Source organism: Gopherus flavomarginatus, chromosome 24 (assembly GCF_025201925.1).
Source record: "Gopherus flavomarginatus isolate rGopFla2 chromosome 24, rGopFla2.mat.asm, whole genome shotgun sequence".
NCBI classification, from domain to species: Eukaryota; Metazoa; Chordata; order Testudines; family Testudinidae; genus Gopherus; species Gopherus flavomarginatus.
The window spans coordinates 15,715,481-15,740,997 of record NC_066640.1 but is presented as its reverse complement, the minus strand read 5'-3'; the positions used below and the strand labels follow the sequence as shown (position 1 = coordinate 15,740,997).

Sequence of the window (25,517 nt, the reverse complement as noted above, 5' to 3'; positions counted from 1 at the left end):
TAACACGGCTACCCTCTGATACTATTCCCCCTTGTGCCACTGGCCTGCTGGGTGATCTTGGGCTAGGCGCTTCCCCGCTCAGTGCCTCAGTTTCCCCATATGCAAAAAGGGAACCATGTGCAGCACTCTGAGCTGACCGCTACAAGGGCTGCGCCCTGCTGGGCTCCCTCCTGGCTGCTGCCCTGAAAGGCAACGAGACACGAAGCGGAGCCGGGCTCAAGGCAAAGCAGGGCGGCAAAGAGCCTTAAATGGCCATTGGCGCGGGCGTGCGGGGAACCGGGCCCAGCGCGGGGCTGGGGCGGGGCTGCGGCGCTTTCCGGGCGGTCCCTGCGAGGCGGCGGCGCCTGCCCCTCCCCGGCCGGGGCGCAGCGACACGCCGAGCTGCGCGGGGCCGCGCTCGCTCTCCGGAGCCCAGCCCCGCCGGGGAGGCTCGGCTCGGCTCGGCTCGGGGGACGGAGGTTGCCGGGCCCCCGCCGGCCATGCAGCACCTGGGCAAGATCCGCAGCTTCGCGCTGGAGCTGGCAGCGGGCCCGGCGCAGGGCGGCTACCGCGGCGGGGAGCTGCTCTCCGGCCAGGTGGTGCTGGAGCTCAGCGCGCCGCTGAGGGTGCGAGCGCTGGAGGTCTGCGCCCGGGGCCTGGCCACGGCGCACTGGCTGGAGAGCAGGAGCGTGGGCATGAACACGGTGTACAGCGACTACAGCGCCTACGAGCCCTACCTCCGGGCGCGCTGCCAGCTGCTCCGCGGTGAGTCCCTGCCCGGCCCGGCCCGGCCCGGCCGAGCGGCTGCTGCGGTCCGGCCCGGGGCCCAGCCCTGCCCGCCTGCGGGAGTGTGTCCCTGGCACCCCCGGGGAGCCACATCGTCCCCCTTAGAGTCTCTGTCCCAGTGCCCAGCCCTGCCCGCCTGCGGGAGTGTGTCCCTGGCACCTCCGGGGAGCCGCATCTTCCCCCTTAGCGTCTCTGTCCCGGGGCCCAGCCCTGCCCGCCTGCGGGAGTGTGTCCCTGGCACCTCCGGGGAGCCGCATCTTCCTCCTTAGCGTCCCTGTCCCAGTGCCCAGCCCTGCCCGCCTGCCGAGAGTGTGTCCCTGGCACCTCCGGGGAGCCACATCGTCCTCCTTAGCGTCTCTGTCCCGGAGCCCAGCCCTGCCCGCCTGCCGAGAGTGTGTCCCTGGCACCTCCGGGGAGCCACATCGTCCTCCTTAGCGTCTCTGTCCCAGTGCCCAGCCCTGCCCGCCTGCGGGAATGTGTCCCTGGCACCCCCGGGGAGCCGCATCTTCCCCCTTAGCGTCTCTGTCCCAGTGCCCAGCCCTGCCCGCCTGCGGGAGTGTGTCCCTGGCACCCCCGGGGAGCCGCATCTTCCCCCTTAGCGTCTCTGTCCCAGTGCCCAGCCCTGCCCGCCTGCCGAGAGTGTGTCCCTGGCACCTCCGAGGAGCCACATCTTCCCCCTTAGCGTCTCTGTCCCGGGGCCCAGCCCTGCCCGCCTGCGGGAATGTGTCCCTGGCACCCCCGGGGAGCCACATCGTCCTCCTTAGCGTCTCTGTCCCAGTGCCCAGCCCTGCCCGCCTGCGGGAGTGTGTCCCTGGCACCCCCGGGGAGCCACATCGTCCTCCTTAGCGTCTCTGTCCCAGTGCCCAGCCCTGCCCGCCTGCGGGAGTGTGTCCCTGGCACCCCCGGGGAGCCGCATCTTCCCCCTTAGCGTCTCTGTCCCAGTGCCCAGCCCTGCCCGGCTGCCGAGAGTGTGTCCCTGGCACCCCCGGGGAGCCGCATCTTCCCCCTTAGCTTCTCTGTCCCAGTGCCCAGCCCTGCCTGCCTGCGGGAGTGTGTCCCTGGCACCCCCGGGGAGCCGCATCTTCCCCCTTAGCGTCTCTGTCCCAGTGCCCAGCCCTGCCTGCCTGCGGGAGTGTGTCCCTGGCACCTCCGGGGAGCCACGTCATCCCTCCTTAGCTGTCTCTGGCCCTGTGCCCAGCCCTGCCCGCCTGCCGGGAGTGTGTCCCTGGCACCTCCGGGGAGCCACATCGTCCCCCTTAGCATCTCTGTCCCTATGCCCAGCCCTGCCCGCCTGCGGGGGTGTGTCCCTGGCACCTCCGGGGAGCCACATCGTCCTCCTTAGCGTCACTGTCCCAGTGCCCAGCCCTGCCCGCCTGCGGGGGTGTGTCCCTGGCACCTCCGGGGAGCCACATCTTCCCCCTTAGCATCTCTGTCCCTGTGCCCAGCCCTGCCCAACTGCAGGGAGCGCATCCTTGTGCCCCTGGGGAGCCACATCGTCCTCCTTTGCTGTCTCTGTCCCAGTGCCCAGCCCTGACCGCCTGCGGGGGTGTGTCCCTGGCACCCGTGGGGAGCCACGTCATCCCCCTTAGCGTCTCTGTCCCGGGGCCCAGCCCTGCCCACCTGCGGGAATGTGTCCCTGGCAACTCCAGGGAGCCACATCGTCCCCCCTTAGCTGTCTCTGTCCCAGTGCCCAGCCCTGCCCGCCTGCCGAGAGTGTGTCCTTGTGCCCCTGGGGAGCCACATCGTCCCTCTTAGCGTCTCTGTCCCTGTGCCCAGCCCTTCCTGCCTGCGGGGGTGTGTCCCTGGCACCCCCGGGGAGCCACATCGTCCCCCTTAGCTGTCTCCATCCCTGTGTCCAGCTCTGCCCACCTGCGGGAATGTGTCCCTGGCACCCCTGGGGAGCCACATTGTCTCCCTTAGCGTCTCTGTCCCTGTGCCCAGCCCTGCCCGCCTGCCGAGAGTGTGTCCCTGGCACCTCCGAAGAGCCACATCTTCCCCCTTAGCGTCTCTGTCCCGGGGCCGAGCCCTGCCCGCCTGCAGGAGTGTGTCCCTGGCACCCCCGGGGAGCCGCATCTTCCCCCTTAGCTGTCTCTGTCCCTGTGCCCAGCCCTGCCCGCCTGCCGAGAGTCTGTCCCTGGCACCTCCGGGGAGCCAGATCATCCCTCTTAGCTGTCTCTGTCCCAGTGCCCAGCCCTGCCCGCCTGCCAAGACTGTGTCCCTGGCACCTCTGGGGAGCCACATCGTCCTCCTTTGCTGTCTCTGTCCCAGTGCCCAGCCCTGCCCGCCTGCCAAGAGTGCGTCCCTGGCACCTCCGGGGAGCCACATCGTCCCCCCTTAGCTGTCTCTGTCCCTGTGCCTAGCCCTGCCCGCCTGCCAAGAGTGTGTTCCTGGCAACTCCAGGGAGCCACATCGTCCCCCTTAGCTGTCTCTGTCCCGGTGCCCAGCCCTGCCCGTCTGCGGGAGTGTGTCCCTGGCACCCCCGGGGAGCCACATGGTCCCCCTCAGCTGTCTCTGTCCCTGTGCCCACCTCTGCCCGCCTGCCGGGAGCGCATCCTTGTGCCCCTGGGGAGTCACATTGTCCCCCCTTAGCTGTCTCTGTCCCAGTGCCCAGCCTTGCCCGCCTGCCGGGAGTGTGTCCCTGGCACCCCCGGGAGCCACATCGTCCCCCTTAGCGTCTCTGTCCCTGTGCCCAGCCCTGCCCGCCTGCGAGAGTGTGTCCCTGGCACCCCCGGGGAGCCACATCATCCCTCCTTAGCTGTCTCTGTCCCAGTGCCCAGCCCTGCCCGCCTGCCGGGAGTGTGTCCCTGGCACCCCCGGGAGCCACATCGTTCCCCTTAGCTATCTCTGTCCCAGTGCCCAGCCCTGCCCACCTGCTGAGAGTGTGTCCTTGTGCCCCTGGGGAGCCACATCGTCCTCCTTTGCTGTTTCTGTCCTGGTGCCCAGCCCTGCCCGCCTGCCGGGAGTGTTTCCTTGTGCCCCTGGGGAGCCACATCGTCTCCCTTAGCTGTTTCTGTCCCAGTGCCCAGCCCTGCCTGCCTGCTGGAGTGTGTCCCTGGCACCCCTGGGGAGCCACATCATCCCTCTTTAGCTGTTTCTGTCCCAGTGCCCAGCCCTGCCTGCCTGCTGGAGTGTGTCCCTGGCACCCCTGGGGAGCCACATCGTCCCCCTTAGCGTCTCTGTCCCGGTGCCCAGCCCTGCCCGCCTGCCAGGAGTGCGTCCTTGTGCCCCTGGGGAGCCACATCGTCCCCCTTAGCTGTATCTGTCCTGCTGCCCAGCCCTGCCCACCTCTGGGACTGTCCCCTTGACACCCCTGGGGAGCCACATCGTCCCCTTAGCTGTGTCTGTCCCAGTGCCCAGCCCTGCCTGCCTGCCAGGAGGTGTCCTGGCATCTGAGCAGGGCGTTTCCTTCACGTCGTCCTCTAGCTTCTTGTGCGTGGTGCCTGTTTTGGTGATGAAGGGTACAGGTTTGTCCCACCTGGTTCTGTTGCCCCAGGAGTATTTGGGTCCATGAGCTTGTGCTCCTTGTGGTGTGTGATTGGGCTGGGTGAGGTGGCAGTGCCAGGTGGCACCGAGGGATCTTGGTTCAGTGTCTGCTCCGCGCAGAGTCTCACAGGAGCCGCTGTTGTGTGAACACCCCAGGGGCAAACTTCGAAAAGCTGTGGCTCTCCCCTTTCCCTGCCCAAGTTATTTACTCCGGTCTCCAGAGCTGAGAGGCAAACGGGACCTCGATGAGCTGTGCCAGGCTCTAGCTGGGAAGGGGATGGTACTTGCGCCCATGTCTCGGGGTAGCTCTTTACCTCCAGTGCACTGGCACTTGTGGAGGTGTGATCTGGTCAATCAGCATGTTCCCATTTCTGCAGACAGGTAAGAGCTTGCCCACTTCATGCAAGATTTCCCACCTCTCTGCATGGGCGGGAAGGCAGGATTGAGCAACGGGAACTTTGCCTGGACTAGCCCGTCACAGGGCTGAGGATATGACTTCTGGAACTAGGGTGTCACAATCAGACCCCTACAATCAGCTGTGGGAAGTCCAGATGTGACTCCAGCCAGAGTAGGGTGGTGCCAGACGTGCAGGGGCTGGGGATCCTTCCTGACTAAATACAAGCCCTGGTTTTCCAGTAGCTCGAATCGGCCCTTTCAGGGGCTGTTCCTTGCCCCACATGGAGGGGTAGTGAAATCAGCTCAGTATTAGACCCTGCAAACGATGGACAGTTCATCAGCCTCTCCCTGCCCACAGGCTCCTACAGGGGAGAGTGAGGCACTGAGCTCTCACAGGAGGGCAGATGATTCCTGGCTCGTGTTCAGAGCAGCACTGGCAGGGCTGTAGCTCTGGGCAGTTTCTAAACTCTAAATCAGCCATGGAACCTAGTCAGCTCCCTGTCCAGCACTGGCTAATGCTGGTGGGCTAGGTGTCCTGCTGATAGCACTTCCCAGGAAGCCTTCCTCCGCCAGGCCCAGGAGCCAGGAGATGCCAAACCTCAGAGCAGGGCCAGCATGACCCCCACCCCCAATCTTGGTGCCTCTCCCACACCTGGCAGGGAGCAGCAATGAAACTCTGTGAGAAAAGCCTCCTGGCTCTGTGGAGCTGGGGGAGGCCAGCACGTGACCCAGGGCACCAGCTGGGGTTTCACGGGCGTTGACTACAGAGGGGCTGTTCAGCCTCAGGCCTTTCACAGAGATGCAGCTAGCGAGCTCCAGGCCTGGAGGGCTTGTGACCACAACTCCTGTAAGGGCAGGTTTGCCCTGCGAGATGCTGGGGTGGGGGTTCAACATGCCTCAGTGCCCTTGGCTTTACTGGACGTAAGCCTTGTTTCCCACTGAAAGCCAAAGACACTCACAAAGTGCCTCTGACTCACCTGCTCCCATGCCAGCATCCCCTCGAGGGAGTTCTCTCTGCTGCTGGCACCAGCCCTCTTTGGACCAAACCTCTGTGCCAGGGGCTCGGTGTCCTGAGGCTCTTGCTTTGTTTGTACAGAGACGGGTAAACAGTGAAGTCTTCCCAGGTGTGAATGGAGCACTTAGCAGGCTGGCAAATATTTGTTCTTGTTCCATGGCTCTGGCCCCATACACCCTTCCTGGACTTCAACTTTAATCAGCTTGATAGACACAGCCTGCTCCGGCCCTCCCAGCACAGTGCAGCCAAGCTAGGATGGACAGGACCAATAGCACAGGGGTTCTGTGCTCACTAACAGCCATCAAGCCATTAGCTTTGCCTTGTCTAATGAAGGTGTTCTCCCCATGGAGTCTCTGCCCAGGAGATATCCATGGCAGGGATGGCCCATAGGGAAACCCTGTTTTGCTTCCCAGTTGGCCTGATTCTCCCCACCCGATACTGTGAATATTGGCATTTTTCTGAAGTGTAAATGCTGATCCAGGTACCAGGTGGAGGAAGCCAATCCCTGTGAATTCATGCAGTGGCCAGGGGGCTGCAGGGGTTGAGCTGGGAGTGGATGTGTGACTGCCAAGCATGTAGTTTGCAGATCTCTGGCCACGTCTGGCATGGGAACCCAGCCACTCACCCCAGAAGGACACAAGCGACATTTCTGGCTAGAAGAATGTGTTAAAACTGAATAATCAGATGTGGGATGTGAGGAATCACTGTCCCAGGTGGGGTGGATCGTGGTGGTTCCTTTGGTGAGTTGTTTTTCTTTCAGGTAAGCGCAAAGGGCCAGATCTGCTGGTTCACACTGGCTGCTCTGTGCCACCACAGCAGCAGTAGGCAGCTGCAGCATCCTGGTGAATCCAGCCCTTGGTTTCCCTCCCCTTGAGCAGGGGCTCTGGCTCCTGCACTGCCACTCTATGTTACAGTGAAAGGAGGGTGAGTAGATAAGGGGGTTGGGGAGAGGCCCCACCATGAGCTCACACAGGGAGGTGCTCTCCTGGTTGCATGCAGCTAGGAGGATGATGGGGTGAGGTTTGTTCCCCATTAATACGCCCTGTGATTCTCCCCTGGGAAGCCACGAGCCGCTGTCTGTGTTTAGATTTCATGGCTTAGTTTGCATGTTGCAAGACCCCCCTGGAGCCACGGGGGAGGCACGTAGCCAGACCCTGGATGCTCTGTCCTGGCATGACCCCGCTGTGGTGGAGCTTGGAGCTGAGATGGGTATTTCCATTGGTCTGCTGGCCCCTGGCCTCACCCAGGTTTATCCAGGCCCCATGGGGATCTGCGATGCGTTTTGCCAGACTCCAGGGTTTGTGATTTTATTGGCTATGACCTTGTGCTGGGTTCGTGCTCTCCCTGGGGCACCAGGTGTGGGATCACTGCTTCCTGAAGGACAGGAGGAGGCGAGGGACGTGCTACAGCAGGCAGCGCATGGTGTGCTACTGAGAAAAGCCATTGTGCAGCCAAGGCTGCTGCCCTGGGGGCTGCACCCAGTGCTCATACCCCTCATCAGGAGGGCTGCAGGGGCCCCGGGCCCCTTGCTGAGGAGTGTGTGGGGTGCAGAAGGGCCTGTCGTCAGCATTCTGTGCACCACCCACGTGGCCTCTCCCTCCTCCTGCAGCAGCTGCTGCTTCTTCCTGCTGAGATCTACTGGTTGCCTGGGGTTTTAAAAAAAAATGCAGTGGGTGTCATGGTAACAACAGGGAACAGAGCCCCAGTGGGTGGGGTGCTGAGCTTCCTGCTGAGCTGTGAGCTCCTTATAGCCCTACCCGCATGCAGGAGCTGAGCCCGGGGAGAGCTGTGCAGAAAGGGAGCGGTGGCTTCCCCCAGCAGGCTGCACCCACATGGCTCCAGTCAGCACAGCTCCACAGCCTGTCGTGTGGGGGTCTCATGTTCCTGTGGTTTCCCCGGTTTGCACTGGCCCAGCTGAACTCAGGGTTTACATCGTCCCTCCTTCCTCTTCTCTGATCCTCTCCCCAGCCTGCAGAGCAGCAGCGTTTGTCCCCCGGGCTGCTCAGGTGCCCTTGTGCTATGGCAGCCTGTGTGCGCTAAGGAGACGACGTACAATCATGCCAATCCCTCCAGAAACCCAGCCTGAGGGCCCAGACTTTCCTCCCCACATGGTGCCCTGTGCCGGGGTCACTTACCGCTTGCAGGCTGGCTGTCAGGCAACGCACAGGAGGCAGCTGGGTTGTTGGCTCAGGTCTGGCGTGTGCCTCCTTTGGGGAACCCTCTGTTCAGAGTATTCAGAGAGAGCCTGTACCCAAAGCTGCCCCCCCTTTTCCAGCTCTGCCATCGGCAATCCCCAAGCACTTTACCTGGGGTGTTTATTAGCTGCATTATGGTAGTGCCCAGAGAGCAGGCCCCACTGTGCTGGGCCATGCACAACCCCCAGCAGAACTGGCCCTGTGCCCAAGAGCTCAGTCTAAGAGTAACATTTTCAAAAGCACCTCAGTGTCTTAGGCACCCACGTTTCATTGACTTTCAATGGGGCTTTGGCCTCTGAGTGCCTATGTTAGTTTTGACAATGTCCCCCTGGATCTGGGTTTTACTGTACCTGTTTCACAGCCAAGGAACGAGTGGCACAGAGAGACAAGGGTCTTGCTGGTGCAAACACTCACAAATGGACGTAACTCTGAGCACGTGATTTCAGTGGGTCTGCTCATCTGCTTACAGTTAACACGTGTAGGTGTCTGCAGAATTGTTGCTACAAGCGAGTCACATGGGCACCAAAAATGGACTGTAGCGTCGTTGAAGAACCTGGCTAGAGACACTAAGTCCACTTCTCCCCTGCAGAATCGAGAATAGGGCCCAGAGTCCTGACTCCCACTCAGGTTCAAGCCACTTAATCTGTTGGACATGTTCTCCGTTGCCCTGCACCTCGTGTTTCCATTTATACTGATGCAAAGGGAGTGCAGTGTGGTGATTAAGTGAACGGGGGATGTTTTCCACTAGTGTTGCACGGGAGAAGCGGCAGGGCGATGCAGGATTGGGCCCCTGTGCAGCGTGGGCTTGACACACTGCCTTTCTGACGTGGCAGTGTTTGGGTCCTGCTTTGCATTGGTGTCCCGAGAGGCCAGGCAGGAGGGAGCTGGGCTCGGTGCCTCTCGCAGGCTCTTACAGGAAGCTCCATTGCATTTGAGGCAGAGCTACCCCTCGATAATTGACAGAACCCTGGTGGGCTCTTTCCAAGGCACATGCTGCGCACTCCTGGCACTGGATCTGCACATTGGGTGACTGGGCCTCTCCCTCACCTTCCATGATTGCATCTTGTCACAGTGCTTCAGTCCTCCTCGGCCTGCCCAGGTGTGCCCTGGCTAGGGGCGGGGTAGCACCTGGGCACAGGAAATATGGGCCTGGGTGCTCTGGAGCCTGAGGCAGGCCCAGGGAGTGATCTGTGCCCACTTTTGTATAAGCAGTTGGGAGAGAACTGAGGCTGAAAGAAACCAAGGGCCTGCAGAGCAGCAGGGGGTTCTAGCCACTCTCGGTGGGTGCTGGAAGGAAAGCCCAGGAGAACATCTCGGTGGCCGTTGTCCTGTACGAGAGGAAGGGAGCTGGAAAAGGACCCTGCAGGGTTAATCCCAGGCGGGTAGATGTGGATTATGTGTTATTGCATTGTTAGAGCCTGTGACCTGCGGGGGGGAGGGTCATGGGGGGAGCCCAGGAAGGAAGATGGGGGACTGAAGAGGAGTCCAGAGGGACAAAAGGCAGCAGAGCCATGGGGTATGAGTTACAGTACGGGACTTTAGTTTACTTTGAGACGTGCATAATAAACTATCCTGGGACAAGGGTGTTCTCGGCCCAGGGGAGTGTTAGGACAGACCCCAAGGTGTGTGGGGGGACTGAGGCCAGGCGACTGCAGGGCAGCTGGGAACCTTTGGCTGAAACTGAGCAGAGCCGGTTCTAGGGTCTCATTATTGGAGGAGGGGGGAAGTGAGTATGTGGGGGCCATGGTTGTCAGTATTTAAAAACTAACCTCCAGGAGTCCCAGGGCTAGTGAGAGCCCTGGAAAATCTTGGATTTCAAGAATTTAGAAAAGAAAAGTTTGGCTCCTGTGTCAGTATTTTGCTGTGATTTGTAATTTATGTACAGGATGAAAACTGTACATAATGTACATATTTTGGCCTTTCTGGCAATATTTTGGGGCCTCTTGAAGATTATGTTTTGGGGGACAAATTTCCCCTTTTCCCCCCAGTATCACCAGCAGCTGAAGCACCTGAAACTGGACTGAGTTTTGAGTCGGTAAAGAACCCCCTAGTCTACAGGACAATGCCCTGCCAGTCCAGCTGCGCTGGCACAACCCCTGAGGGCAGACGAAGTTCACCCAGAGATGGAGTTTGTCTGCCGGCTTAGTAGCCCCACTGCCCCAGATGACATTAGCGAAGCCGAAATAAGGTCTTTTCTGTCAGTGTAGCTGCATCTGCACTGGGAGTTTTGCTGGCACAGCTGCGCTGGCAGGTGGTGTGTGGCTTTTTCACCCCCCTGATCGCTATAGTTATTATGTCGTCAAAACTTTGGCCAAGGCCCCGATGGACCAACCTATGACTGGTGACCAGTTAATCGTGTGAATCTGCTGTTTGGCCAGTAGGTGCCTCTGGTTCCCTGCTCCGAAACACCAAGGCAAAGATGCCTTCTGGTTCCTCTCTCTGAGTGTTACTGAGAAGAGGGACCCTGGGCTTGCTTTGCTCCGTGGCTCCCGCTGGGTGGCGGTGCAGACTGCGGAATATGCTAATACTGCGCGCTAGACAGAAAATTCCTGTGATTGTGCAGTGGCTGGCTCTGGGCAAAGCCCTGGTGGGAGCCGTGGGACTAATCACGAACCCAGGCACTGCCGAGGCAGTGCCTGCTAGCGACGATTTTCCCTTTTGTACGAGAGCACGTTCACTGTCAGCGGCACTGTCACCACCTTGTGATGCTTGTGCCAGGGAACTCTGGGATCCTGTCTGAGCACAGGGAGAAAAGTCAACCTCTTTCCTCTGCACAAGGTGTGATTAGTGAGTGGGGAAACCTGCGACACTGGGAGGAAAGGGAGAAGATCAAAAACCAGCTTCCTCCAGCATAAGAGTGCAAACGCTATTTATCCCCATGGTAATCGCCTGACGTTACTGTGAGGGGCAGCTGGGGTGCTTTGGGGGGCCTCCGCTGTGCATTTGGATCTGTCACATGTTGAGATTTCTTTTCTGTTTGACTTTCTCAAGGAATTGACTGCGTTTCAGCGCCTGTCCTTAGGATAAGTACAACGGCACTGCAATGTACCGTGAAATGACTGATACAGCCTTAACTCCCATTTCATGTGGATGTATTAGGGAATTAAGGGACCAACGCAGATTTGGGTGAGGGTGAGTGTAGCCCTGATGAAGAACTCCATGGCTACCTTAACTGAGCTAGTTTTGTCTTTAATTTTCTTATTAGTTCTTCTGTTAGATTACAAAGCTGAACACTTATATCACACTCTTCTCTTCAAAGTACTTTACAAATGCTAATTAATAAGCAGACCTGGTTATCTCTGACATTATTTACATGCTCTAAAGGTTGAAATAGGCTATCTGTTGTCACCAAAAGGGCATAAGAACACGAGAATTAGCATACTGGGTCCAACCATGGTCCATCTTCTCCAGTGTCCTGTCTTTGACAGTGTCCTGCACCAGAGCTTCGGGGGAAGTGTACACAATAGGGTAATTATGGAATGATCCATCCTTGTCTTCTACTCCTGGCTTCTGGTAGTCAGAAGTTTAGGATCACCCAGAGCATGGAGTTGTGTGTCCTTGATCATCTTGGCTAATAGCCATTGGTGGACCTATCCTCCAGGAACTGATACATTCTTTTTTGAACTCAGTTATACTTTTGGTTTCACGACATCCCCTGAAAATGTGTTTCATCGGTTAGCTGTGCATTGTGTGAAAAAGTACTTCCTCTTTTTTGTATGAAACCTGCTGCCAATTAATTTCATGGGGTGACCCCCAGTTTTATATTGTGGGAAAGGATAAATAACACTTATCTAGTAACTATTCCACACCATTCATGATCTTATAGACCGCCATGATATGCCCCCTTCGTTGTCTCTTTTCTAAGATGAACAGCCTAATCCTTTTAATCTCTTCTTGTGTGGAAGCCATTCCATCCCTTTGATCATCTTTGTTGCCCTTCTCTGAACCTTTTGCAGTTCCACTCTATCCTTTTGAGGTGGGGTGACCAGAACGGGACACAGAACTGTGATTTATATAGCGCCAATATGATATTTTCTGTTTTATTTTCTATCCCTTTCTTAATTGGTCCTAACCTATTGTTAGACTTTTTGCCCACTTCTGTGCATTGAGCAGTTGGTTTCAGAGAACTATCCATGGTGACGCCAAGATCTCTTTTTTGGGGTGGTAACAGCTAATTTACAGGGGCGGCTCTAGACATTTTGCCGCCCCAAGCACGGAGGGTCCGCTGGTCCCGCGGCTTCGGTGGACCTCCCGCAGGCGTGCCTACGGAGGTCTGCCAAAGCCGCGGGACCAGCGGACCCTCCACAGGCAAGCCGCCGAAGGCACCCTGCCTGCCGCTCTAGCGGCAACCGGCAGAGCGCCCCCTGTGGCTTGCCGCCCCAGGCATGCGCTTGGAGCGCTGGTGCCTGGAGCCACCCCTGCTAATTTAGAACCAGCGTCTTGTATGTATGGTTGGGATTATTTTTTCCAACGTGCATTACTTTATGGTTATCAGGGCAGTAAGAGGAAAGGCCCCCGAAACTCCTGCAGTTAGATTTGGGTCCCTGCTCCACAATGCACTGTACTGAACAATGGCTTTCTCACAGCCCTGTGAAATTGAGGGGGCTCACAGAGGAGTCAGGTGCAGAGCAGCTGGTGCAGGCCTATAGACACCTTTACATTGCCCGACCTCCTAGAACTGCAGTCCTACAGGTGAGCCAGAGTGGACCGATTAGCAAAGCTGATGTGTCATAATACTGCCGCCCCAGGCTGCCAGAGAATGCATGATCGGCAAGTCACCCCAAGACAACGTTGCTCTTCCTATTGGCAAAGTCTTCTGAAATCAGATGTGCAACATTCCGTTCATGTCAGTGGGACGTTGCCTAGTGAAATAACATTGCAGGGAAAACTTCCTCTACCTACCCTGGCAGCATCATGCTCACCTCAGCAGACAGGCAGTGACGACAGGCTCAGCAGCAGAGCTCAGTCCCACCCTCAGAGACTCTCTCAATGCATCTGTGCCTCCCCTCATTCAGAACCCAGGCACAGGCGCTGTGAGGAGCATACAAAGAGCACGAACAGGATGGATGTTCCAGAGTTTAGGGAATGTGGGTTCACTGCTATTGGAACCCACACTAGGTAGCTCAGGCCTGCCTTACATGTGCTATGATCACACACTCCTCCCCCCGATTGCAGTGCAGACAGACCTAGAGTCTCTCTGTGAGCTGTGACTCAGTCCCCCATCTCTAACATGCAGACAGTACTTCCCTCAAAGATGGTCAGGATCAGATTCAGGGGCATGGGGGCCATGGAGAGAGGGGGGAAATTTTCAGTCTTTTACAGTGGCTCAACTGAACTCCCACTGAAGTCAGCGCAAGTCTTTGCATTGAAACAAGACAGCAAGTATCCCTCTGGGAGTGAGGAGTGATTGTACCCTGAGGTACCCACAGGGATGACAAGGAGCCTCCCGGAGCTGGCTGCCACAAATTAACCCTTCTCATGCTGTGGCACACACCCCATTCCTATTGGAATTCACATGCAAACTCCCATTGCATGTGGTTCAGCTCCTGCAATCTTTATTGCTGTTTGCATGGTGGTAGCAGGTGGGCCCCTGCCCCTGCTGTGCAGGGCACTGCACATACATGTAACAAAGCAACAGGCCCCTTCCCTGGTACTGTACCAGGCAGAAACCTCCTAAGGAATTAAACATGGAGCTTTCTGAGCTAACCAAGCCTTACACAGCTTCAGCCCAACAAGATCTACAATGGCTGAGAGAATAATGCACTCGAAGCAGGCAGGTCCTGGACAGCATGGCCTGAAGTGATGCTCTATTATAGTCATGCTTTCTCCAGCCAAGGGTGAGTAACTTGTCAAATGTTCCTGTCTTCATTGGCCCACTGCCACCTCCAGGCCTGGGGGCAGAGCACACTTGATGCTTAACAAATTAATAGTAATAATTAAAGTGAAAACTGCTGGAGCTGCTTTAATCCCTTAGGAGTCCTGTGCCATTTTAGTGCCTTCAGTCCCTTTTTACAGCCAGGCACATGTCTTTTGCATGATTAATCACAGAGACACCTGCACTGAGGATCAACTCAGTATCCACAGAGCCTCCAGCACAACATTGTTTTACCTTTTGCTGAACACCATAGGCAACTGATGCATGTTTGTCCTGGGTAGTGGAGCGCTCCACTTACAAGAGAGATTATTTAATTGTTCCTGGGCTTTGTAGATATGAAGCGCAGAGCAGTGCTAGGCCACTTACAAACCTTGCGCAGCACTAGACTTGTCCTGGTTAAAAACACAAGCAAGACAAATTGCTCATTAATTAATTGCAAGAGTTATGGGTAAAACACACCACTGTATCACCCTGGAAGTGTATAACGTGATTCTCTCCCAGAGTGGTTCTCTCTGCTGCTCCAGTTTGGTAAATCAGGCGGTGGCAGGTATTGAGTTTCAGTGCCTAAGGCTGTACCATCGGCACCTCTGCTTTTAGGAGAAGAGGGGGTGTCTCCTGCTGCTGTACAAGCACATGGGCCAAGGAGCAAAGCGAGGAGCAGCTAACCTGAGCTGTCCCCTGGTGAGAAGCCCCATAGCATCTAGCTTGTCAACCAGGCTTCGGGGAAAGTGGCTTTTGATCAATACTGTACTGAGTGCAAGTATACAGTTGTTGTGGGGATGCTGGGCTCAGTTAAATTGAAGTGGGAATGGGGAGCTGCTGGGTTATTTCCTTTGAAAGCATCAAACACTAAGATCCTGAAACTCCTCCTTGTGCCCCGCAAACATGCTGTGTGTACCCAGTCGCCCCAGAGAGCCTGCTGGCTGGGTTGACTTCTTGCCTGCAATCATGCTGGAAATCTGCAGTGTTCTGGGTTTGGCCCAACACTTCGCTTGCGAGCATTTGTGCATTTAAAGTGTGGTACCAAATGCCTGTGGGGATGTAGCCGAGCAGTGACTGCAAAGCGTCTGGAGGGTTTCTTAGCATGGCCTGTGCTGTAGCTTGTGTTACTGGACTGTAGGACAGGGACAGTTGGGAATTTGGAGGTGGAGGAGCAGGTGGCATTTGCAAGCAGAGGGGTCAGAGGAGGTGGCTGAAGCTGGGCCTGGGGATGGAGGACACGTGGACAGGATGTGGCATGTCCAGAATTGAGAGAGGAGATGGTTTCAGAATCCTGCCGTCTGGTTTCTGGCCGTCATCTGTCTCGAGCTAGGGACCCAGCAAATGGTCAGCGGAGGGTCAGCCTGGCTGGGGGTCACTGTTATGGGTGACTCCACTCGCAGCTGGGTGAGGTGACAGACTATGCAAGGGTCGGTTTCCGAATGTTTCATAGAATATCAGGGTTGGAAGGGACCTCAGGAGGCATCTAGTCCAACCCTCTGCTCAAAGCAGGACCAACCTCAACTAAATCACCCCAATAGACTCATAGCAGGTACCTTTCTCCTGTCCCGTTTAAACAGAAAGAGCAGGTTGTATTGGGTGTTTGGGCATCTGCCCATCCCCTCGGCCAGCAGTTCCCGCTGGAGCCAGAGCCCCCTTCCCGGCAAGGGCAGGGCAGGCTCGGGAGCAGGCAGGGAGACCGCTGCGGCTTTGCCCAGTGGGGGAAAGTTGATCTCCGGGGGCTGGGAGAGTTGCTGCATCCCCCGGGCTCTGCCTGCAAAGCCCCAGCCGGGGGTCGGGCGCGGGGCTGGAGGCGGCTCTCACCGGCCCGGCCCGGCCCGCACATGCCCGGGGCTTTGTTTAGCACCGCCCGGCCCGTCAGTCTCCGGCAGCCGGGCCGCCCCCGCGCGGGATAGGCTGGCGGCTCATTGGGCGCGGGGCGAGGGGGCGGCCCGGCCCGCCCCGCCACATGGCATTTAAAGGGCCCCGCGGCCGCGGTGTCCCACAGGCTGCTCCGCTCGTCCCTGGCTCTGCGATGCTCTTCGACCGGCTCCGCCGCTTCTGCGTCCTGCTCGACTGCCCCGAGCTGGACTCGCCGCCCGTCTTCAGCTCGGGCGAGGCGGTGTCGGGCCGGGTGGTGCTGGAGCTCTCCGGCGAGGCGCGGCTCGGGGCTCTGCAGCTGCACGCCCAGGGCTGCGCCAAGGTGCACTGGACCGAGTCCCGCAGCGCCGGCTCCAGCACCGCCTACACCCAGAGCTACAGCGACCAGGTGCCGTTCCTGAGCCACCGCGACACGCTGCTGGCCGCGCCAGGTAGATCCTCGGGCCGGGGGGGCGCAGGCTTTGTCCCGGGGCTAGGCTGGGCTGTGTCTGGGGATCTCGGGGTGACCCCTTGGGGCGGGGACCGGTCACTCCCCGGTGCTGGAGCCGTCTCCGAAGAATGCCCCGGGGAAGGTTGAGCCCCCTACTCAGCTGCCTTCCGCTAAACTTCTGCGGGACGTCAGCTGGACCCTCAGCAGAGAGGGCACGGGTGGTCCCACACTCGTACATAACCGGGAAGTGGTGCCGGAGTCCTGCTGATCGGGCAGGAGAGGGTCTTAGGGTGTGTTTAGCGGACCGAATGATGGGTCTCCCCCTCCTAAACACAGCAGCAGATGCCACCGAATGGGATTTTGTTTTTTAATTTCCCCTCTCCGGCCGTCCCTTCCCTCCCCCACCAATCTCTCTCCTTGGAAATGTTTGAAGAGGGATTGTGTGTGCGTGTTGAGCTGTAGGGCAAAAGTTTGTTTGCACATCAATTACTTCAGTCAGACTAAACGGAGTTGGTATTTTGCAAGGTGCAGTCCAGGTGAGGAAGACCTTGGCATGTGGGTTTGGGTAGTTATTAACCCTGGAGCTCCCTGGAATGTCTTCTGGGTTCTTAATAATCAATATATATTAACTTAAATAAATCTGATCTTGCTCTATCAAATGAAGACTAGTTTGTGTTCAATCTAAATGACACTCTGCAAAGCCTCATCCTGTTCTTGTGACAATTGTTGTGAATTCAGGTCTTTATTTTGCTTTTCTGTGTCAAATGCTTCACCGACTCCTCCTGAGTTAGAATGAAAGTAACTTCTAATGGCTGGAGTGCACTTCCTGTAAAGTGACAGCCAAACAGTGCTCTTCTGATAAGGAAGTCTTGCAGGAAAGATCTGATCATACTAACCTTTAAATCTTTTTTTTTTTTTTTTTTTTTTTTTTTTCCCCTCCCCAGACAATGGTGAAGTCACAGTTCTGCAGGCGGGAAAACACGAATTCCCCTTCACGTTTCAGCTCCCCGAGTAAGTTCTGCTTTATTTGTTGTGTTAGCACCACTGCAGGCTTCTGTGGGATGGGGAGGGGCAGTAGAAATGTTTTAGTACATCAGTAGCTCCCTGGAGTAAGCCCAGTTTAAATATGCACGCTCTGGGTGTTTGCTCTGTAGATGGATGAAGTGTCTCATTGTGAATTCTGGGGAGAACCTCCCCCCCCAACCATTGTCACTTCTCCCTGGGCAGGACTCTGGCCACCTCCTTTGAAGGCCGGCATGGGAATGTGCGCTACTGGGTGAAAGCCAAGCTGCACAGACCCTGGTCCGTTGTCAAGAAAGCAAAGAGAGAATTCACAGTGATCGAGCCCATTGACATCAACACCCCAGCCTTGCTGGTAAGTGAACGCCAGCCAGAGCGAGTTCAGAGAGCTGAGATCCCAGCCGGTGTGCTCAGAGCTGACCTTAGCTCAGACTAAGATTGATCCGGAGTGACTAGTGACATGTGGGGCCTGACTTGAGATGCCTTTAAAAGGCCAGATGTTCAGAACATGGCTTGCACCGGCCCTCTTAAACGTCTGCAGCTGGGCCCTCCAAAACCAAGGTGCTCCAAATGGAGCTTCTCTTAATCTCGATTGAAAACCTTGTCTTAAAAACATGAGGCAGCCAGATTAGCATCCCTGCCTGTTGTGCTGGCAGGAGGCCTCTGCACAGCAAAACAAGAGGCCTGTGATAGTGTCTCAGAGCCCAGGCCAGCTGACTTGGGCTCGCTGGACTTGCGCTGCAGGGCTAAAAATATCCATGTAGAAATCCGGGCTTGGGCTGGAGCCTGGCTCTGGTTCCCAGCGAGGCGGGGGATGGGTCTTGGAGCTGGCATGTCTACACTGCTAATCTTAGCTGGTCGGCTGACCTGGGCCCTGAGAGTCACTGCTGGGGCTTTGTTCTTGCTTGGTAGATGTAACCAAAAGGTGCAGGAGGAACCATTCCTGGGACTTTACCCTCTGCTCAGTTGGTGACTAATCTCCATGATCACAACTCGGGCTGGAGACAAGCAATATGAGGGAGGGCCGGGCCGCTGTGTGGAGATCCCGGGAGGGAGAGGTGGGTGAGGGCTTCTGACTAGAGAGCGAAAACTTGACTCGCTTCCGTCCCTTCCTCTAGGCTCCTCAGGCAGGCGTGAAGGAGAAGCTCGCTCGCGCCTGGTACTGCAACCGGGGCCAGGTCTCTGTATCAGCCAAGATAGACCGAAAAGGCTACACGCCAGGTAACTCAACGGGCCACTCGCTCTTCAAAGGGTGCTGAGCGTAACTGCCCTGGGGAATGTACAGGGGCTGGCAATGGGGCTCCTAGATCCGTGCTGTGACTGGGCTCTTCATACTGGTGTGAAGCTCCAGAGAGGCCCCAGCCCCTGAACGCTGCTCAGACGTGCCCTTGGTCTGCACAGCTTCCCGGGAGCGGAGGGGCTGGAATTGCAGGAAAATGTAGAACTGCCTGGGATCGCATTTGTTAAGCTACATCTTAGCCGTGCCTGGTTCCTCTGGTGCAGTGCATGCCATGTGGCTGGGCCAGTGGGTTTTATCAGGTCTGTTGCTCTCCTGCCAGGTGAGGTCATCCCCATCTTTGCTGAAATTGACAACTGCAGCACCCGCACCATAGTGCCCAAAGCTGCCATCATCCAGACTCAGACGTTCATTGCCCGGGGTGCCAAGAAGCAGAAGAAGTCTGTGGTGGCCAGCATAGCAGGCGACTCCATTGCAGCTGGGAAGAGAGAAGTGTGGCATGGCCGAGCGCTGAAGATCCCCCCAGTGGGCCCCTCGATCCTCCAGTGCCGCATTATCCGTGTGGAGTACGCCCTGAAGGTAGGCTGTAGAATAAATCTGACCTGCAGCACAAGGCCTTGAATAAACAGGCTGACATGTCCCACTGCCTTAAGTTCTTAGCCGTGGCTGAGTAGGGCTTGGTCACTCTGCTGAAGTGCCCTTTCTGTGCTGGGCCCCTCATGCCTGTGGGTCAGCTGCCCACTTGAGGTGCCACCTGGCTCTGGGCTCAGTGGCAAGGGTGGATTCCTAGGTTCTTATCCTGTGCTGATATCCAGTCCCTCCTCCTCCACTCCATCATCAAACTAGATATTTGCCTGTGCAGGTAAAATCTCGTATTCCTGCTGGAGAGGCTGTCTACTAGCTTCCTCCTGCCCTGGCTTAGCAGCCTGCCAAGGGAACACGTTGCTGGCCAGGCTGTGCCTACACTCGCATCCCACCCCATCGGGGGAGAGTTGGATGCTGCCCGTCATCATGGGCTGAGGGAATGCCAGAAGTGACCCCTGTTTCCTCCCCCTCAAAGGTTTGTGTTGATATTCCTGGGACCTCCAAGCTGCTCCTGGAATTGCCACTTGTGATTGGGACAATCCCACTGCATCCATTCGGGAGCCGCACATCCAGTGTCAGTAGCCAGTACAGTGTCAACCTGGACTGGCTCCGAATGGTGATCCCGGAGGAGCCTGAGGGTAAGTAAGTGGCTGTTCTCAGTGCATGGGGATCCAGCCGCATGGGGTGGCAGCTCCAAGTGAGCTGGTCCCGAGGGAGTGTCTGAGCAAACTGGTAGCCTTGTCCTCTACCCCTGGACTCTGCCTAGCATGTGGCTTTGTGGGTCTTGTGCTGCAGGAACCAGGTATCCATGAGAGGGGATGTAGCTGAATGCAGAGGTAACTACCTGCACATCTCCTGCTAGCAGATTCTTGCCTAACCACACAATGCCTCTGTTCTCCTTCCAGCTCCTCCTGAATATTCATCTGTTGTGTCCAGTGAAGAGTCTGCGCAGAACCTGTCCCCACCCTGCGAGGATGAACTCAGCACTGGCTTGGGAGGCCCTTTCTTTGCTTACATCCAAGAGTTCCGCTACCGTCCTCCTCCACTGTACTCAGAGGTAAGTACAGCATCCCCCGGGGGTTGGGCTGGGGGACCCTTGCTGGGATAACTCCCTCTGGTGTCTGGTAAAACACTTCTTAACTTGGCTTTTCAGGTGGATCCAAACCCCACATCAGATGGCATCCGGCCACGCTGCATGACCTGTTGAAGGAAGCGCCACTGAGTGCAGTTACTAGAATACAAATCCTGTGGGGATGAGAAGCTTGCAGTCTCGCAGGACTTCCACCCTGGGTATCTGGATCAGCATCCAAGAGGCTATTGCGAGGCCGGCGCTCGTGTGGAGCTGAGAACCTGTTTGCTCACTGCCGCTTGAAACCACCTGATGTGGCTACATCCCATGGACTGACTCCTTGCCCCAAAGCTGAAATGAGGATGTCGGACTTGCCATGTGGGGTCGGAGCAGCTCCTGAGCCTGTGGTGCAAGGGAGGCACAGGAGGGTGGAGGGTTAAGAAATCTTCTGCAGGAGTATGGGGTTCAAATGAGCCAAGCTCCTGCATCTTGCAGCTACCATAGTCCTGCTCCAGCTAACTGCTGCCAATACAAAACAGGACTGGGAAGTGCTTCTCAGGATTACTGGAAAGCATTTTAATCTGGCTCTGGGGAAGGGTTTAAACACCATGGTAATCTGAGGGCACCCTCCAGCTACTGCATTCTTAAAGTCACCAGGATTTCAGTCTCTGAAGAATTAAAATGGGATTGTTCTCCCCAGCCTGAGGCTTGGCACTTGCTGTCCAGCGCCCATGAGCCTTACGTTGTGTCCCAGGGTGCCTGCTGCTGGGGCTGTGCATTGCCTCTGGTCTAACAGTCCGGGACACTAAATGTGTAAAGACTTTTTTCCCTTGAGTCGGGGATTGTACAGGTGCCAGGGGGCCAAGCACTGCAAGCTCAGGGAAGAACCCTTGTTCTATAAACAAGATTTATGGTGCTGTCTTGGTCACCAGATCTAGTTTGGTGCCTGGCAGGCACCAGACAAACATGCAAAACCCACTGAACTCCCGCTGATGAAGGAAGCTGTGCCTTGGTCTTTAAAAGGCAGCCCCAAAGGCACAAGCTAGAATTGTCCCAGTAGCATTTGTTTGCCATCTGTGCCTGAGTAAAAGATGAATGGGAAATTGGGAAAGCTGCCAGCCGCAGGGCCACACAGGAGCTGACATGGTCAGTGTCACCTAGCCCAGCACTGGCAGGTATATGCAGTGAGGCCTGTAGATGCTATAGGCTGAGTAGGGAAGAGCCTTGAATCCAGTCCTGCATGTGGACTTGCTGCCTTGCTAACACTTCACCCAGCACCTAGTGGGTGGGGAAGAGCCTCAGATCTGCCAGCTGTTAGCAGGGTGAGGAAGATGCTGCTGATTGTAAGCACTGAAAGTTGGTAAATCCTGTTGGGAGAGGAAGAAGAGCTGGTAATGAAGACTGCTTGGGTGCATCTGCCTTTGGCTTCAGGCTGGTCTTACTGCTCCCTGTGCAGATTTGACCAGAGATCTTGGCTCTTGATAGTTGGTTAATAAACAGTGCACTCCATAATCTGAGGCTGAAACTGCCTGAAGTGGCCACCCCCAGCCTGGGGGCTAGAACCACTGACAGCCAAAGCAAAAGGTCCCAAACCTGCTTACTTTAGCTATGCAGTCAATTTTCCTTCACTAGCAACTAGAAAGGCTATTTTTTATATACTTGTAACTGGTGTTTTTTAATATTTTGTCTAACTCTGCTTTTGTACAACTCCAGGTTTTGAAATAAACACTTGTTATACTGAAGATAGTGTCTTGAATGCTGCCTTCTGCTGGCCTCACCTGTTAGGTGCCCTGAGAACTGGGCTCATGCTAGCACATTAACAGAGGCTTGTACAGCCAGTGACCTAGAGGGAGGGGAAGGCTTTGGGCCACCAGTTTTCATCGGTCCCTCACTCCCTGGATTCCCAGACCCAACCTGCCATCCTTCTATCTGCACTTGTACAGCTTGTATTTCTGGGGTCCCTGGGTTAGATCCTCATGGAGCTGGTGTCTGAAAGGGCTAGTGTCCCTTCTAGCTGGTGCTGCAGCCAGCCTTTTTTCAAGCCGCTCTCCTTCCCAGTCACCTCTGAACTGGGCTAGGTCTTGGCCACTAACCCCCCTTTCCAGGTGTGGCAGGGTTGGGCTAATTGGCTTCAGAGACTCAATAACCCTCTTGTTGCCAGTGTGGGGCCTGTCTGCACCATCACAGCACATGTGCACCTGGGTACCTGCACTAGTTGCATCTGCTTTTGAGCCAAAGTAACCTTGGAGACCTGTACTCCTGACTGGAAAGTGCATGGGCTAGTGGGGAGGGGATGGGGCCAGGGCACTAGCCTGATGGTCCTAGCCAGCTCTAGCAGAAGCTGTACCTGCCCAGCTGTGGCTCCAGTTTCTGTAGGTGAAAAGTTCCTACTGGCAGTCCTGTCCCTGACTTTCCATGGGGACGCTTCATTCCTCCAGAGACCTGGTCTACACTACGTGTTTAAACAGATTTTAGCAGCGTTAAACCGATTTAACGCTGCACCTGTCCACACAATGGGGCCCTTTATATCAATATAAAGGGATCTTTAAACCGGTTTCTGTACTCCTCCCTGACAAGAGGAGTAGTGCTGAAATTGGTATGATCATATTGAATTAGGGTTAGTGTGGCTGGAAATCGACAGTATTGGCCTCTGGGCGGTATCCCACGGTGCACCATTGTGATTGCTCTGGACAGCAATCCGAACTCAGATGCACTAGCCAGGTAAACAGGAAAAGCCCCGCAAACTTTTGAATTTCATTTCCTGTTTGCCCAGCATGGAGCTCTGATCAGCAGGGGTGGCAATGCAGTACCAAATCCAAAAAGAGCTCCAGCATGGACCGTAAGGGAGATACTGGATCTGATCGCTGTATGAGGAGACAAATCTGTTCTATCAGAGCTCTGTTACAGAAGATGAAATGAGAAAGCATTTGAAAAAATCTCCAAGCTATGATAGACAGAGTCCACAACACAGTGCTGTGTGACAAGTGTAACGGAAAGCCAAAGAATCCAATGGATGCTCATGGAGGACTCCAACTATCCTGCAGTCTCTGAAAAGCATTTGCATTCTTGGCTGAGCTCCCAATGCCTGTAGGGTCAAACACATTGTCCGGGGTGTTTCAGGATATGTCATCAATCTACCCCCCCCCCCTTCCTCCCCGCCCCTGTGAAAGAAAAGGGAAAAAAATCATTTCTTGACTCTTTTATGTCACCCTATGTCTACTGCATGCTGCTGGTAGATGTGGTGCTGCAGCAATGAATAGCAGCATCCTCTCCCATTTTGGTCTTTGTGCCCCCAGCCGACCTCAGCTAAGGCCAGCCAGGAGCACCTATGACAGCAGCAGATGGTACAGAATGACTGATAACCGTCATCTCATTGCCAATTCACAGTAGCATAGCAGACAGTACAGAACAACTGGTTCATAGATTCATAGACTTTAGGGTCAGAAGGGACCAATGTGATCATCTAGTCTGACCTCCTGCACAAAGCAGGCCACAGAACCCTACCCATCCACTTCTATAACAAACCCCTAACCTATGTCCGAGTTATTGAAGTCTTGAAATTGTGGTTGGAAGACCTCAAGCTGCAGAGAATCCACCAGCAAGTGACCCATGTCCCATGCTGCAGAGGAAGGCAAAAAATCTCCAGGGCCTCTGCCAATCTGCCCCGGAGGAAAATTCCTTCCCGACCCCAAATATGGCGATCAGCTAAACCCTGAGCATGTGGACAAGACTCACCAGCCAGCCAGCAGGAAAGAATTCTCTGCAGTAACTCAGATTCCCATCCCATCCAACATCCCATCACCGACCACTGGGCATACTTATCTGCTGGTAATCAAAGATCAATTGCCAAAATTAAGCTATCCCATCATACCATCCCTTCCATAAACTTATCAAGCTTAGTCTTAAAGCCAATATGTCTTTTGCCCCCACTAATCCCCTTGGAAGGCTGTTCCAGAACTTCACTCCTCTAATGGTTAGAAACCTTCATCTAATTTCAAGTCTAAACTTCCTAGTGTCCAGTTTATACCCATTTGTTCTTGTGTCTACATTGGTACTAAGCTTAAATAATTCCTCTCCCTCCCTAATATTAATCCCTCTGATATATTTATAAAGAACAAGCATATCCCCCCTCAGCCTTCTTTTGGCTAGACTAAACAAGCCAAGCTCTTTGAGTCTCCTTTCATATGACAGGGTTTCCATTCCTTGGATCATCCTAGTAGCCTGTCTCTGAACCTGTTACAGTTTGAATTAATCCTTCTTAAACATGGGAGACCAGAACTGCACACAGTATTCCAGATGGGGTCTCACCAGCGCCTTATATAACGGTACTAACACCTCCTTATCTTTGCTGGAAATACCTCGCCTGATGCATCCTAAAACCGCATTAGCTTTTTTAACGGCCATATCACATTGGCGGCTCATAGTCATCCTGTGATCAACCAATACTCCAAGGTCCTTCTCCTCCTCTGTTGCTTCCAACTGATGTGTCCCCAATGTATATCTAAAATTCTTATTATTAATCCCTAAGTGCATGACCTTACACTTTTCACTATTAAATTTCATCCTATTACTCCAGTTTACAAGGTCATCCAGATCTTCCTGTATGATATCCCGGTCATCCTCCGTGTTAGCAATACCCCCCAGCTTTGTGTCATCCGCAAACTTTATTAGCACAATCCCGCTTTTTGTGCCAAGGTCGGTAATAAAAAGGTTAAATAAGATTGGTCCCAAAACCGATCCTTGAAGAACTCCACTAGTAACCTCCTTCCAGCCTGACAGTTCACCCTTCAGTACGACCCGTTGTAGTCTCCCCTTTAACCAGTTCCTTATCCACTTTTTAGTTTTCATATTGATCCCCATCTTTTCCAATTTGACTAATAATTCCCCATGTGGAACCATGTCAAATACCTTACTGAAATCGAGGTAAATTAGGTCTACTTAGGTAACCATCTCTGCTACCTTTCAATGACAAATGAATGCTGCTGTGTAGCACTGCAGTACCACCTCTGTCAGCGGCATCCAGTACACATACGGTGACAGTGACAAAAGGCAAAACAGGCTCCATGGTTGCCGTGCTATGGCGTCTGCCACGGCAATCCAGGGAAAAAGGGCGCGATTGTCTGCCGTTGCTTTCACAGAGGAAGGAATGAGTGACGACATTTACCCAGAATCACCCGCGACAATGTTTTTGCACCATCATGCATTGAGATCTCAACCCAGAATTCCAATGGGTGCGGGAGACTGCGGGAACTATGGGATAGCTACAGGATAGCGACCCACAGTGCAACGCTCCGGAAATCGACGCTAGCCTTGGTACATGAATGCACACCTCCGAATTAATGTGCTTAGTGTGGCCTCGTGCACTCGACTTTATACAATCTGTTTTACAAAACTGGTTTATGTAAAATCGGAATAATCCCGTAGTGTAGACATACCCAGAGTCTGGCTGACTGGCCGTCCCTGGGAGCGGCTGCTGCAGAACAGAGAGCAGACGTTGGGAACCCACTGCCCTGTCACTCATACAGATCTCTGCTCCAGCTGCACAGCCAGGCTGCCTGGGGGGGGGCAGTCCTGCAACACCCTCTGC

At 55.4% G+C, this 25,517-nt stretch overlaps 1 protein-coding gene and 2 long non-coding RNA genes across 5 annotated transcripts; 2 read left to right on the top strand and 1 right to left on the bottom strand.

The window, feature by feature from the left end:
- Positions 1-233: 233 nt before the first annotated feature.
- Positions 234-21,672, top strand: ARRDC2 (arrestin domain containing 2). 2 transcript variants are annotated; one of them, XM_050934472.1, is made up of 8 exons: positions 234-744; positions 16,964-17,030; positions 17,247-17,394; positions 18,158-18,260; positions 18,599-18,855; positions 19,337-19,499; positions 19,767-19,918; positions 20,015-21,672. In XM_050934472.1, exons 1-8 carry the CDS (start codon positions 249-251, stop codon positions 20,066-20,068), a joined length of 1,440 nt encoding a protein of 479 aa, XP_050790429.1. In that variant the 5' UTR covers positions 234-248; the 3' UTR covers positions 20,069-21,672. The 2 variants fall into 2 exon arrangements, with proteins under 2 accessions (XP_050790429.1, XP_050790428.1); XM_050934471.1 differs by lacking the exon at positions 234-744 and adding an exon at positions 15,729-16,020.
- On the bottom strand, positions 914-2,837 carry LOC127040376 (uncharacterized). 2 transcript variants are annotated; one of them, XR_007771425.1, is made up of 4 exons: positions 2,823-2,837; positions 2,386-2,408; positions 1,998-2,220; positions 914-1,006 (listed from the first exon to the last, which is right to left on the bottom strand). It is a non-coding gene; the product is annotated as an uncharacterized LOC127040376 (long non-coding RNA). The 2 variants fall into 2 exon arrangements; XR_007771426.1 differs by lacking the exons at positions 2,386-2,408; positions 2,823-2,837 and adding an exon at positions 1,831-1,912 and having other exon boundaries at positions 934-1,006; positions 1,998-2,226.
- LOC127040377 (uncharacterized) lies at positions 2,421-3,249 on the top strand. Its single transcript, XR_007771427.1, has 3 exons — positions 2,421-2,478; positions 2,809-2,891; positions 3,061-3,249. It is a non-coding gene; the product is annotated as an uncharacterized LOC127040377 (long non-coding RNA).
- Positions 21,673-25,517: the final 3,845 nt, after the last annotated feature.

Bases quoted from the DNA above. Each gene is read 5' to 3' on its own strand.
- ARRDC2 (XM_050934472.1), top strand. From the start codon at position 249: ATGGCCATTGGCGCGGGCGTGCGGGGAACCGGGCCCAGCGCGGGGCTG. The intron at 19,500-19,766 runs GTAAGTAAGTGG...TTCTCCTTCCAG, and splicing joins GATCCCGGAGGAGCCTGAGG to CTCCTCCTGAATATTCATCT. The intron at 19,919-20,014 runs GTAAGTACAGCA...TTGGCTTTTCAG, and splicing joins CTCCTCCACTGTACTCAGAG to GTGGATCCAAACCCCACATC.